At 40.6% G+C, this 15,811-nt stretch overlaps 1 protein-coding gene across 1 annotated transcript; it reads right to left on the bottom strand.

The window, feature by feature from the left end:
* NUDT15 (nudix hydrolase 15) lies at positions 1–12,790 on the bottom strand. The gene is made up of 3 exons (XM_008517769.2): positions 12,570–12,790; positions 8,603–8,799; positions 1–3,933 (listed from the first exon to the last, which is right to left on the bottom strand). The coding sequence occupies exons 1-3, from the start codon at positions 12,725–12,727 to the stop codon at positions 3,791–3,793; spliced, it is 498 nt and encodes a 165-aa protein (XP_008515991.1). The 5' UTR covers positions 12,728–12,790; the 3' UTR covers positions 1–3,790.
* Between the last annotated feature and the right edge of the window lie 3,021 nt (positions 12,791–15,811).

Consider the following 15,811-nt stretch of genomic DNA (forward strand, 5'->3'; position numbering starts at 1 on the left):
TTATGGTTCACAGACAAAGGGCCTTTATTTTCTCACAACCAAATTATCCATAAAGTCACTGACCCAACATTACTCATTTCTCTGTCATCAAAAACACAGTAGCTGCAGGTTTGGTACAAAAACATCTTTAGGCATCAATATAAGAATGGGCTTTTTCAAAATCCCCTCTGCTCATTTTTTTCCTAACCTGGGTAGGCTTTCTGTACACAAAGACAGTACTGTGCCTCTCTCTACTGTGTAACAATAGGGTTTCATTTTGATGAAATGTAAATAGTAATGTTGATATTTTGTCAAATTTATTACAATAGGATTCCATTCAAAGTGTCTAAAGTCTAAAATAAGGTGCTTCAGTAGCCTACAGTTGCCTCTAGGAAAAGCATCCCCCATATTAAGGATGTTAGACTTGTGCCAAGTACAATGGCCATATCAGTTACACTTCAAACTGTCTTGAAAATGGCATTTCTCAAAGTGTGGCCACAAGCTATGTGTGTATCAGAATCACTGGGGTAGCTGCTGGGAGGCAGATTCAAGAACCTGCTCCTTACCAGCTGAACAGGAACCTATGTGAGGCCCACACATCCAAGTTTGAGCACCAGGGCCCTAAAGCTTTTAAGGACCCTTCTGAGTCACTGCTATTCACCACCCAAGAATTTTAGCACCTCTTCCCTCCACGGCTTTTCACTTATAAACCAACAGAGACAAAGAACATAACAACAAATAAAGCCAAGCAGAAAAACAGATAGGACTAATGAATAGATAGATTCTTTCTTATGGGCAGTGATAGGGCAATACATTGGAAAAACAAATAGAAATTTCACATGTACCTCAAAGGAATCAAATTGCTGTGTACATGTTCACCATGCATTTATATACATAGCTCTACGACCCCTCATCCCAAACCCCTGGGTATAAACGTATTTCAGGATTAGGATATTTTTTAATACTCTAGAAACTTAATAGATTTATATATCATATGTTATATAATACCCCCAGCAAAGTCTGAAGAGTCACCTTGTAAATTAAGCACATTAAATTTCTTAGCAAAGATATATATACTCTGTGACCCGGCCTTTTCACTCCTAGGTTTATATCCAACAGAAATAAGGACACACGTGCAAAGAAAAAGCATGCGCACAAGCTCACAGCAGCTTTATCTGGAATAACTCCACACTGGAAACAACCCAAACGACCATCAACATTAGACTAGACAAATTTTGGTACATTTAACCAATGGACTACTATACACAATGAAAACTCATAAACCACAGCTACACAACATGGATAAATAGCTCAAAAATTATGTTAATTGAAAGATGCCAGTCACAAAAATGCATACTGTATGATTCTTCTACGTAGCTAACTCCAAAATAAACTCATCTATGATGAGATGGTGGTCATAGTGTACCTTTGGGAGGGGGCACTTTTCAAGTGCTGTCAAATGTTCTTTCTTGATCTAGGTGGTGGTTACATAGGTGTGTTCATTTTGTAATAATTTATTGAGATCCTATATAAATACTATATGTCAAATGTAAAACATTTTAAAAAACATGCTATCACTTTAATTTGCTATCATCTCGTTTCCCTAATTTTATCTTTCAAATTGATTCAAATATTAATGGACCCTTACTAATATGCCATGTGCTATGCTAGGCATTAAGGATACTCAAAAAGCCTTTTTTATTTAGCACAGCAGATTGCTTAATAAATACTTATAGGCTTCATTGCTTGCCTGTTTTGCTAGATGCCAAGTAGGACAAGCTCTTAGTGGGTAGAATTAGCTACCAAGCTACTCGTGTTTCTATCACAGTTCTCACCACCAGTTCTTAAACTATGGCTCCTGGCTGCCACACTTCCAGCCCTTTGGGTCAGTCAGCCAGACTCCCACACACTTCACCTGGGATGGCCCATGGAAGCAAAGCCAGGCACAGTAGTAGCTGGGGTGTGGGGATGACCACTCAGGACCTTATGACACTCCTCTATTCTGACCATTTCCTTGCCCCTTGCCCAATGTGGCATCCTTCATTAGTGAGCCTGTTGACCACCTATTCTTTCTCTTCCATTTGAATTCAACTCTTAAGGCAGCGGGCTGCCATAAGTACTTATAAACCCAGCCTATTCAAAAGCCATTAAGAAAATGAAAACTCTCCCAGCCCAGGATTCCTTCTATGTAGCAATGATGATAAGACAGACGCATGCAGCAATGTGCGGTCAAGAGCGCTTGGTCTGTGTTCACTGGTGGCACCCACAGCAGAGGGAGAAACAAAAGGCAGGTATGTGTGTGCCCAGCAGTTCTGAAACTTGGAGCCTTCAGGCATCCCTTTCTGTGGATGGTTCAAGCCCTTCCTCATAATCTTCATCATTTTCCTCTGATCAAGTGCCTCCCAAAGTCCCCCCAGCTGCTCCCCCAGGGCAGGCCTCGCCAGACCATGGCTCCCACTCGCTGGACTTCCAGCTGTGCTCCTGGCTTACCTCTCTTGGTGTTGGAAGAATATCTTATCTAAACAGCCTCTTTCTCTGCATCCCAATGTCTTGTTGATTGAAACTTCTTACTGTGTGAGTTGAGTTTTTCTAATTCTACTGATTTGATACACTTTATTCTCAACAACAAAACATAACTTAAAAGTATTCTTTTGTGAATACTTGTAAAAGTGATGGATGTTAAGTAGACTTACTGTGGCGGTCATTTTGCAATATATACAAATATCAAATCATTATGTTGCACACCTGAAATTAATATAATATTATACGTGAGTTGTACCTCAATAAAAAAATAAGTAAGAGTAATACAACTAAAAAAAGTATTCTCAAATGTGCACAACCACATAATTATATATCTTTTAAAATACAGAACGCATTTTAAGGTACATTTCACATACATGTTATGTAGTGATTTCTCCCTACAATACAATAACTTGCCTTCCTTGTTATTCCTCACCACTAGTAAACTGGCATTTGGAGTTTTCAGCTTCCCTCCTAGTCTTGGACTTTGTGCCCATCTTTAGCCAGGGCAACTCCTCTGTTTCCATTTCAGACTCTAGGAATTAAAATTGAGAAATTTCAAGAACTCTTTTATTAACTCATTTACAAATAACAAAAACCCATAACAAAAAACCTCAGACCACACTTTGAGAACCAGTGCCCTAGTCTAATCTCATTTTACATATAAGGAAGCTGGATCTGATAGAGATTAGGTAAGAAACCCAACATGGCCTCTTAAGGATGAGATACAGATCCGAGACTGTGTGTCTCACTTTTCTTGGTTTAGGTTCTCGATCAGAAATCTGGAAAATATACCCTAATGATCTGTCCTGTTCGCTCTAGTTGCAAGGACTGTCACAATATATTACCGAAAAATTTTTGTTTTAAATAAAACAGAAGAGGAAAACCAACAAACATGATAAATTCTGCAACAGGCAACAGGCGTTAGCATTTCAGTCAGGATCTTTGTTTCAACTGAAACACAAAGGCAGTCTATTGCACCCGACTCCATGCACGCTGCCAATGACAAACTGCAGTCAATATCACAGAGAAATACAGAAAGCGGAATTACCACAGTATCACCATTTATCACATTTTCTCAGTCTGAAGTACAATTCATGACAAAATCCCAGAAAATTTTTCACAAGTACGAGCTGAAAAGGTGGTGGATATATTAAGAGAGTGCAAACACACTGGCAGTCATACGGAACTTTTCAGATAAAGTGGAGTTGTTCCGAAATGTAAATATTTTTCATTCTCTAACCAGACCTTATTTTGTTTTTTTTTTAGGGAAATCAGGGAATTCTCTTGTTCACCAGAGATGATTTCCTTTGTATCCTACCAGATGATTCAAGTCTTCTTTAAATGGATCGTAGCCTTGTTCCTTTAAACAACGCAGTGCCCAGAAAAGTTGGTCCAGGGGAGGAAATTCCTCCCAAGGAACCCACTCCCAACCTAGAACAGAAAGACACCAAGTCCATTTATTTAGCTGAAAGGAAACAAAGGATATTTATTTTGGCAAGTTAACCTATACTTAAAAAAAATGAAATAAATTTAAAAATGATTTGCTGTTAATAAAATAAAGCACAACAGTGATGCTATGCATTAGCTCAGCTACATAAACAGAATTACCGTTTAGAATAATGATCTTAAGAAGAGAACAGTGATGGTTTAACGCATGCTGTTGTTTGAACATGAAGCCAAGTTTACAGCAGCAACCTTGTGGCAAAACCCAGATTTAGTACCATTAAATTTTGATTTAAATATTTGGCTAAACAAAACACACAGAACTTTATATACAGCAGGTTACACTACAGTAAAATAAACCAGTTTCCTCACCTATAAAACTAGGTAGGTTATAAAATTTCTAAGCTAACCTCTATCTCTTAAAAAAGTAATGGAAGCTGTGCAGAGAATAAAAAATATTCTTTGTGCTGTGGCATATTTTAGATAGAATGACAAATATGGAGGAACTGATGTAAACAAAATCCACTGACACAAGAAAGATTTAACAGCCTGTTAGTTGTAAAACACATGAAATCCTAGAAAAATATTCTAGGCAATAGTATTTTTTTGGATGATCTAAATGTAAACAACACGAAAGCTGAGATGCTCATGACAGGTGAACATATAAATACTATATTAAGACTATACTCCATGTTCTAAATGTTTCTTTATGATTACACATAATCAATACCTATGTGTGAGGACTGTTTCTTCCATTATTTCTCTGCCTATAAAATACAGGCATGTAGTTTCATTCTGGGAAGGCGGGGGACAAAGAATCCATGAAATTGGAACAAGTTCAGGAAGGGGTGATCAGCAACTATTGCCATGTGCTAACAGAGTGAGAGAGTGAGAAAGAGAGAGAGAGACAGAGACAGATTGCCCAACAGTGTGCTGCAAGATGCTGAATTAACTGAATCTCAAGAGCTGTCTGTAAAGTTTATTCCCCGTCTCCTAGAATATGAAGCATCCGGATGATCCCCCTCATTATAATCAGATGGTGGGAGGAAAGATGCAGTAACTAGTAAACTGAAGCAGGCTATCCAGATGCAGGACCTGATGAACATGGGACAGAGACGGCATCTCTATATTATAAGTAAAACAAAGCCCCACCGAGCCGTTGCACCTTGGCCAGGCTGCAGCTGGTTACCAGCAAGGGCTCCAACTGGGAAAAAAGTGAAAATAATTCCTGCTACACTGTTTCTAAGAGATAGAGAGGAACAAGTGTTTCTGATCAAATCTGACTTGGGGCTTTAACCTTGGGCTTTGTAAAATCACACTGCTTGATGTGAGATGACTAGCAATGTCAGAGGGTCAACAGAGCCAAGGTAGGCAAACAAAAAAAGTTACATTAATGAATTAAAAAATCACAAAGCATGTAAAAACTACTCAAAACTACTATATTCCAGGAGGTAAAAACAATATATACAATAATATAGTAACAAAAACTCTAATAAAGAACTTCATAAAGTAGGGTAATAACCTTTTAGAAGAACTTCAGAAAGCTGAATAAGGACCTTTTAGAAGTTACTGAAAAGCAGGCCAATGTAGGTACCACATTTAAGAAGCTCACAGCAAGAGGTTTGCTAGTATATTCATTCCCTGGAAGCGTCCTTCCTTCAACATCTTCCGAACACTGATTACGAGCCAGGCACAGTGTCAGGCAGGGGCGAGTCAAAGATGAAGGAGCCAAAATTTCTGCTCCTTATGTATTCAAAGTTCAGTAAAGGAAAATAGTAAGTATGGTCTGAAGCTGAATTGCTGAGCTGAATGTGAGGTGCCTTGTGAATATTACGGGATAACTAGAAACACAGGCCTGCAGCTCAGAAGAGCAAGATGAGAAGTTGTGATGTGCACCAGAGTTCACCAGCTCAAATCCCTCCAGAGACCAGGCAGGGCAGGAGCTCTGAAGAAACAAAGAGCCCGCTCGGCGAGCGAGACTGTGACAGCCCATGGTCCAGTCAGTGACTCTGTTGTTTTCTCCTCAGCACCTTCTCTATTCCTTGCTTCTTGTGAAGGGGACTAAGTACAAAAAACTTAACTATTTCATCATATTTGTCTTACCTAGTCTCAGATTTTTTTTGCCCGAAGAAAAGATAAAAATAAGGGTGTGTTCATTCCTTTCAAGTTTAGGGCTCTATTTTAAAATAACAACAATCTGTTCTTATTACCAGAATAAATTACATCTCAAAACTAAATTTAAAAAAATTCAGTTATATGTAATATATTTTGCTTCGGAAAGAAAAAAGTAAATTGAGTCCTACAAAAAGTATTGAAATGGAAATATGCATATCTAAACTTCAATTTAATATTAAAATGCCAAGCAATCAGCTGCTCCTCCCCCCAGCTTCGGAATGTCAAAACTATTGATTTTTCCATTGTTATTGTCCTGGGCTCTCCTCTCTCCTAGTCCTCATTTTTTCTGGATAATTAGGGATGAGAGAGACAGGACAGACTTGTAGAAAATTCCCCCAATGAACCTGGCACAGTTCTTATCTACCTCTTCTGCCTTCCACTTCTTGAGGCCTGAATAATTTTATTTGTACCCTAGGACAACTGAAGGCCTTTGGATAATTTTTGGGTGTTTCTTTCTGTGATATTGTGAACTAAGACGTATATATTTGGTCTTTGTCTTGCTTTCCCAGCAGAGTTCCTAAAACTTTGGTAATTTCCCCAGTGATAGGACTGAGAGAAGCATCTTTTATTATCCAGAATAAGCCCTCTTTAACCACACCTGAGTTTATGCTAATATGACAACAGGTGGCTGGGGGACCCCTAGATAGCTTCAGGATGGGGCAGGGTCACCAGAAACACTAACTTGGAACTTTTAGGGTTGGCACTTTCAGCCCCACCTCCCCACCTTAGGGGAGGGGAGAGGGGCTGGAGATTGACTTAATCGCCAGCGGACAATGATTTAATCAATCACGGGAACCTCCATTACACAGGAAGCTCCATAAAAACCCTACACAACTGGGTTCGGAGAACTTTGGAGTTGAACACAGCGAGGCGCTGGGAGGGTGGCAGACTGGAGAGAGTGAGATAGCTCCATACCCCTTCCCCATACCTTGCCCTGTGCATCTCTTCCACTGGCTGCTCCTGAGTTGTATCCTTTCTAATAAACTGGTAACATAGTATTTTTCTGAGTTCTCTGGGCCATTCTAGCAAATGGATGAACCTGAGGAGGGGATTGTGGGGACCCCCGATAGCCTGGCGGTCAGAAGTACAGGAGGCCAGGACTTGAGACTGGCGTTTGAAGTGGGGGCAGTCTTGTGGGACTGAGCTCTTGAAGTGTTGGAATCTGACGCTACCTCCAGAAGGACTGAACTGATTGTAGGGCACTGCTGCTGTCTGGGGAGTTGGAGAACTATTTGGTGTGAGCAGAAAACCCACACATTTGTGTCAGAGTGTTGTGAGTAAAAACAGCTCACATTTTACTAGCTCATTTTAGATGTTTCCAAGTAGTTACTTATTTTATAAAAAACCTCTTATGACTCAACAGGCCTTCAGGTGCAACATGCCCTTCTGTTCATTCAAGCAAATCAATCTGTAAAACACTTTAGATGTGATTTATTCATTCTAGAAATATCACTTCCTCCAGGCCTCTGCATATATGTCCCCTTGTCAGAAACCTGCCCTGACCACAGCACCCATGTACCACTATCCTTACACAGCTTATTTTTATTCTTATTCCTTACCATTGCTATCATAAAATATTTGCTAATTTGTTGCCTTTCTCCCCAATAAAATGTAAAGTCCAGGAGGGCAGGGACTTTGTTCCATACACCACTGATTCTTTAGTGCCTGGAACAGTGTCTGACACACAGTACTCAAGAAGTATTTGTTAAATGAAAAGATTCTTCCATATTGGAGGAGAAATTAAATGTTGAGAGGGAAGGGCCAGCACACGAGATCACTGGGATAAGCCCTCATATAGCAAATAATATACTCAGCAAGTTTGATATTTTTCTCTTTAGTTCCTTTTCTCACGGAGTTTTATGACATTTGAAGAGAGATGATACATGCAAAGCCCTTAAAACAATGCTTAGCATGCAGTAGATGATAGCAGTTGCTGCCATTAAAGCTTTCGGAGCACTCAATTCAACCTGGAAGGTAACAGGTCACTGTTTTGTTAGATTAGTCATTCTCTAAAAAAGGAATTTATTGCCTCTCTTGTACAGGTGAGAAAACTGAGGAAGGCTCATTAAATGTTTTCTTTAAAAACCAAGTGTGAAACAAAATTAAACACTAAAAATAAAACTAATATTTACACTGAGTACTTACTGTGTTCACTAGGTTGTTTATGTGGGTTAACCCATTTTATCCTTATATCAACCCATCTGAGGTGGTTACTATTACCACAGATGGAAAGAGGCCCAGAGATGGTAAATAACTTGCCCAGGGTTACAGACCTCTAAGTGGAAGCACCAGGACGTAAGCCAGGTGGTCTGGCCCCACAGCCAGTTCTCTTTCTGCTGTGTCCTTTGTCTCCAGGATTTAAGTATATGTACATTTCTATAGGAAGAGAATCTAATTCTCTTCATGTGGTGACATAATGTAATACTGCTTCAGACGATATGCTCCCCTCAGAGAAAATGCATATTATATATAATTCCCTTACTTTCATTTTTCTCAGGCTCTACATTTTTTGGTTCTGAATCCTGAGTCACATCCACCTCTCCTTTCATTAGTATAGTGACATAATGGTAATTCTCTTCCTCAACGAAAGAATTCACAACCGAGGCAAAGCGAACATTTTTCAGATGAAGAGCTGCTTCTTCCCAGGTTTCCCTTTGAGCACATTCCTCCCAGCTTTCACTGGAAAACAGAAACACATCATTATATTCAATTCTATTTAGGTAAACTTTTTTTTTTTTTGGGCCACGAACTTCTTGGCTAGAAATTTCTAGTATAACACAAAAAGAACTGTAATTGGCTCATGTTTTAAAACAATAAATCAACAACCCTGTCTTCAACACTCTGTTTATCCTGTACCTAGTTATCTGAAGACCAAAAGGACTTCAGATTGAACAAAAAAAATGAACATTTGGCCAATTCTGCACTAGTTCACAGGCCTGGGAGCACAATGCAACCAGGAGGCAGTTTAGCGTATCAGTTAAGAGCACAGGCTTGGGTGTCAACTCGACCTAGGTTTGAGTTCCAAGTCTATCAAGAAACGGATGATGTCTTTTCCTGTAGTCTCAGAAGTTTAGTTTAAGCCTCAAAATTGAGGACAATAGGCAATAAGTGCCTCTGAATTCTAAAGAGTATAGCAAGAGAGCAAACAGATGCCATCTAAACTCAAGGGTCAGCTAAGGAAAGCCAAAGTGGACTTTTGAGCCTCCCCTCCCCAGTCTTCATAAGAAAGACAGGAGATCTTTGTTAGGGAGGGTAAGTTGTCAGTTTTTAGTCTAGTAGACATGACTCCCTTCCTCCTGATGAGGGGCCAACTCTGCCCCCAAACCAAGTAAGGAGTCCTGCAAGGGAATTAGTCATAGAGATGGGGTGTGACCCCCAAGAAGGAGATACTGATGTGTCACTCTTCTGCTAAAGACACCCTGAGCGGAAACTCACAGGTCTACCCTGATGCATCAGAGCAGAGCTGGTAGGAGGGTGAGAGCTCTTGGTAAGTCTGAAACGCGTCGCTTGGTGTTTAGGGACGCATGTGAATACAGAGACTGATGCTTATTCCCACTTTGGGAATTTGGAAGACAGGAGATTGGCTAGAGCAGCCACGATGGCTGTGCAAGGAAAAAGGGCAGCAGCGAAAGCAATATTCCCATTGTGAATTTCCTTTGGGCCAAGCAGATGCTACAAGAGATTGCTGGGGACCCTACAGAAAAAAAGAAGTAGGATGCTATGCTAAACGCAAGAGCTAGGGGAGGGAGGTCAGCCGTCTTTGTAATGGAACTGTGCAGTGCAGAAAGCCTTGCAGGTCTTCCAAACAACCGACAAACATACCCTGAGAAAGAGAGCACACAGATGAACCCCGCACCCAGAGGGCACCAATGGATGGGTCACAGCAGCACTAGTCATGGAAAAGCACATTGGGGAAGGAAGGAGAGCAGAAACAGTGAGAAGAGGAGGAGGTGGAGAAAGAGCAATTCAATGGCCCACACCTCCTTTCCCCACTACAGGCGAGAGGGAAATGCTTGGAAGTGGATCATAATGACCCAAATGTGATTTATTTTTATAATCACGTGACACGGAAACAACAGAATTTGCAGGAAATGTCATGGGGCAACAGAGAAGGGAAAGACAAATCCTGTTTGAAGACAATGGAAGGAGCCTATAAAGCCATTTCCTGTTTGTTTCCCGTCAAATGCAGCCTGCTCAGCACACCAGGTACAAAAAATGAAAGCACACCCGTGAAGAGCTTAGCATAATCTCCAGCACGTAGGAAAAAGCTCATTCAAGTTCAATTTTGGCTATTATTCTATATCTGAGTCAAAACTCCAATACCTTCTCGTGTTAATTGTTAAGACAGCTGTCTCTAGCTATTGCTCTAGTAATTGTACTTTCTAAATAGTGCTTAGTTTGTGATAAGTTTGGCTAATGCCCACCAATAACTGAAAAAGTATAATATGGTGAGCCGGTCTGGGCAATTGGATTCTTAATCTAGAAATTTTATTGTTTATTAACTGATGGCTTATCTTAATTATCTAAAAATGATAAATTTATTGATGCCTTTTAAAATTCTGAAGACCATTAAAAAAATTCCATGTGCTAAAAGATCATAAGAATTCTATATTTTATAAAGTCTGATTAAAAGGCACTAGGATCAAGCCTCTACTTCTAACTAGCACTTAATAAGAAATGAGTGGATTAGAAGAATATAGTCAAAACATAAGATATCCTTCAAATGACCCCTATTCTTCAACACAGCACAGGAAAAAAGAGGAGGGGGTTACTGTTAGATCGAGACTAGAAAAAATTTATCAACCACAGGCAATATGTGCCCTTCCTTTGATCTCGATTGGTTCATAAACAGTAAAAAGACATTTTCAAGACAATTGGGAAAACAGTACAAACTGAGTGTCAGATGTTGTTAAAGAATTATTTTGGGGGCTGGCCCCATGGCATAGCAGTTAGGTTCGGTGCCTAGGGTTGGCAAGTTTGGATTCCAGGTGAGGACCTACACCACTCATCAGCCATGCTGTGGCAGTGACCCACATACAAAATAGAGGAAGACTGGCACATATGTTAGCTCAGGGCCAATCTTCCTAAAGCAAAAAAAGAGTAAGATTGAAAAAAAGCCCCCAAACCAGTATTGATTATGTCAAGATAAAATCCATAGTGATTAGTTCACAAGCAACCTAATGACTACCAATTTAATAGGAAGTTTGTTGGCAAAGTTGTTGCTGTTCCCTATGTTAAACTATGGAAGAAACAGAGCATCATGCACCTAGAAACAGTCACAAGAAACAAATAATCATGGGGGAACCCCTCTAAAATCAATGAATTATTTGGAAATTATCCAAATGATCTGAAGAATAATTTGTGTAATTATATCATCCAGGAAGCAGTTCTATAATATATATTTTTATTCAGTTAGAAGACCCTATGATACATAATAAATTATTTAACATTAAAAAAATAGTATGATTGGCAATAGACGTTAGCTCAGGACAAATCGTCCTCAGCAAAAAAAAAAAAAAAAAAAAATTTTGTTACCGTGTGAAAATAGTATTGTGGATGTTTTCTAATGCCTACTAAAGATACATACTTAACTATTTAGGGGTGGTATAATAGGATATCTGAATTTTCCTTTCAAATAGTCTAGAAAACAAGAGCTGTGTGTATATACGTCTGTTGTGGGGAGAGGAGCAGTAAAGAACGGAGAACAAGCTAAGTGACGGGTACATGAGGATTCAATGGCCATTTTCTCTACTTTTACGTATGTTTGAAACTTTTTATACTTAAGCAAACACATGTGCAGTGTCTGAACGCTCTAGATGCCCTTTATCCGCTGTTGACTTTAACCTTCTCACTTCAGAATGCACAGCCCCAGGCTTTCTTCATCCCTTGTGTACAAGTGGCTCCACCCTGCAACCTTCTCTGCCGGTCTGATACATCACCAAATCACAGACGCCAAAGCAGAGAGGGACCTTACACACTACTTCGTCCAACCTCCTCGTTTTAAATATGGGGAAACTGAGGCCTAAAGAGTTTCACGTGCAACCACACCTACGCAGGCTGGAAACAGCAAACCTATGTGTACGTTTAAACCACAGGCAAACCGTGCAAACGTCTTAACTGACAAAACTGGACTGCTGGAGGATTATAAACACCCGCTTAACATCTCTTATGCATAAATACCAAGTAAAAAACATCTCAGAAACCAACGCCCAGCCGCGGCCAAGCAGGAGCAGAGCTGACGGGCCCGAGCTAAAGCAGCCCCAGACAACGGGGAACTTCCACCTTCCACCCTCACCTAGCTCAGCGCCCCTCCCCGCGCAGGCGCCCAAGCGGAGAACATAGGCGCGCGCAAGAAACGACGCAGCGTCGCCGCGCACGCACGCACGGACGCACGCATGCACGGCGCAGCTCCGTCCGTGCGTGCGCTGCTGTCCCGGGCGGCTGCTCACCCGAACTCCAAATGACCCCCAGGAAGCTGGAAAGTGCCGGCTCCAAACGACCCTTTCCTCTTGCCCAGGAGGACACAACGAGGATGGCTGCTGCTAGTCACCACCACTCCCACCCCGACGCCAGGCCGCCGCCCCCGCGCTGCCGCGCTGGCCGTCATCGCGCGCCAGGACCCGGCGGCCGCAGCCGGAAGTGGCGTTCGCCCCGCCCCGGGCCCCCGCCAATCTCCGGCTGCGCCGGCGCGGGCGCCCGAAATCAAAGGGGGAGCCGCTTGGTCTCGAATGAAGCTCCGCGCGTGCTGCCTCTGCCTCCCCGGGGGGTTCAGCTTGGGAAGCGTCATGTTTCCTCCCGAAGGAGGGCGAGTCATGGGGTTTCTTTTAACTAATGACACTTACTGTAGCGCTTCTAGCAGTCGTTATCATCTACTCTCAGATTCCTCCCAGCCGTGCATTTACCAGCCACTTGCTTTTATAAGCTTTTATAAGCCTCTCTGCCTTTGCACATCCTATTCTTTTTTCTTTGAATGAGCTTCTCCACCACTGTAAACTCATTCTCACTGTAGCTCAAATCGGTGTGGTACCAGGGCCAGGACAGATAGTGTAGAAATATTCTAGAATAAATAACAAGTGTTCACAAGTCATGGGGAAAGAATAAGGACTGATCAATGAATTCTGGTGGGAGTTAGTTACCGATTCCGAGGAAAAACACACTGTTCCAGTTGTTTTGCACACCACGCGCCAACAGAAAATCCCACCTGAATCAGAGTTGGAATTAAACTAAAAACGAACGAATTTGAAAAGTCAGGTGGTACAAAAACTGCAACAGGAACAGCCGTGCCCTCTAGTCCTGCTTCCAATCACTTTTAATTGTTTGAACTCTTCTGTCTACTTGTCTACATATTTGGAAGTAATATGCTTGTTGTGTATGTTATAGTAAATGAAGATTGATTAAGCTTTGTTATAGCATCTCTTCCACCCACAAACAAATCCTTCAGTGCATTGTGCACCACAAAGATATTCTGTAATATTTTCCCAAGTAAAAATTGGCAACATGTAAAAAGGATACTGTATCATGATTGAATGTGTTAGTCCCAGAAATACAGGATTGGCTTAAAATTTGAAACAATCAGTGTAATTCATCATATTAACAGATGGAAAAGGAAGCAGATAATCATCTTAATAGATGCAGATAAAATTCGGCAAAATTTAGCACTCATCCATTAAAAAAAAGTTTAAGCACAGCAGAAATAAAAGAATTTTAACAGCCTGACATGGGGCATCTACAGAGACCTACAGCTGACATCATGTTTAATTGTTATGGGCTGAATCGTGTCCCCTCACCCTCCTCAGAAAATTCATATGTCCAAGTCCTAACCCTGAACACCTCAGAATGTGACTGTATTTGAGGATACAGTCTACAAAGAAGTAATTAAGTTAAAATGAGGTCATTAGAGTGATATCCTGAAAGACGGGGCATTAGGACACAGACACAGAGGGAAGACCATGTGCAGACACTGGGAAAAGGCAGCCATCTGCAAGCCAAGAAGGGAGGCCTCAGAAAAAACCAGTCACTGAAATCTTGATCCTAGACTTCTAGACACCAGCATTGTGAGGAAATAAATTTCTGTTGTTTAAGCTGCCTAGTCTGTGGCACTTTGTTATGGCAGCCCGAGCAAACTAATACAGTGGTGAAAGACTAAAATTTGAGAGAAGCAAGGATACCCACTCTCAGCACCTTTAGTCATCGTATTGCTGGAGCTTCTATCTAATGCAACCAATAAAATCAAGAAAAATCAATAAATGTTAAATTGGAAAGGAAGAAGTAACAGTCTTTATGCACAGACAATCCTAACGAATCCACAAAAAAACTATTAGAACAGATAAGTGAGTTTAGCAAGTTCATAGGATTCAAGGTCAATATAAAAAATCAGTTATATACTAGTAATGAACAATCAGAAATTGAATTTTAGGGTATATAAAATACTTAAGGATAAAATTAGCAAAAGATGGGGGCTGGCCCCGTGGCCGAGTGGTTAAGTTCACGCGCTCCGCTGCAGGCGGCCCAGTGTTTCGCTAGTTTGAATCCTGGGCGCGGACATGGCACTGCTCATCAGACCACGCCGAGGCAGCGTCCCACATGCCACAACTAGAAGAACCCACAACGAAGAATACACAACTATGTACTGGGGAGCTTTGGGGAGAAAAAGGAAAAAATAAAATCTTTAAAAAAAAAATTAGCAAAAGATGTGTAAGATCTGTACACTGAAAACTATTAAATGTTACTGAGGGAAGTTAAAGAAGATTTAAATAAAGGGAGAGAAATACCATGATCATGGATCAGAAGATTTCATATTGTTAAGATGTCAATTCTCTTCAAATTGATTTATATAAATTTAATGAAATCCCCATCAAAATGCCAGAAGCCTTTTTTAAAAGTAGAAATTGACAGGCTAATTCTAAAATTTATCTGGAAATGCAAAGGACTAGAATAATCAAAACAATTTAAAAGAAAATTTGGAGGATTCATACCACTTGATTTCAGGGTTTAGGATAAAGCCACTGTAATCAAAAGAGTGTGATATTGTTAAAAGCGTATACACATAGATCACTGAAACAGGCTAGAGCAGCCAGAAATAGACCTACACATTTGTGATTAATTTTTGAAAATTTACAAAGGTAATTCAATGGAGAAGAGAGAGTTTTTTTTTTAAATTTTTTAAAAGATTTTTATTTTTTCCTTTTTCTCCCCAAAGCCCCCTGGTACACAGTTGTATATTCTTCGTTGTGGGTCCTTCTAGTTGTGGCATGTGGGACGCCGCCCCAGCGTGGTTTGATGAGCAGTGCCATGTCTGCGCCCAGGACCCGAACCAATGAAACACTGGGCCGCCTGCAGCGCAGCGCGTGAACTTAACCACTCAGCCACGGGGCCAGCCCCAAGAGAGAGTTTTTTTAACAAATGGTGCTGGAACAATTTGACATACATATATATAATATATATATATGAAAAAGAGGCTTGATCTCTACCTAGCACCATATATAACAACTCAAAATGGATTGTAGACCCAAATAAAAACACCTAAAATTATAAATTGTCTAGAAGAAAACAGAGAAAATCTTTGTGATCTTGAGTTAGGAATAGATTCTTAGATATGACACCAAAGGTATGGTCCATAAAGGAAAAACTGATAATTTGGACTTCACCAAAATTAAGAACTTACTCTCTTTGACAGATAGTGCTATGGAGT

Source organism: Equus przewalskii, chromosome 16, assembly GCF_037783145.1.
Source record: "Equus przewalskii isolate Varuska chromosome 16, EquPr2, whole genome shotgun sequence".
NCBI lineage: Eukaryota > Metazoa > Chordata > Mammalia > Perissodactyla > Equidae > Equus > Equus przewalskii.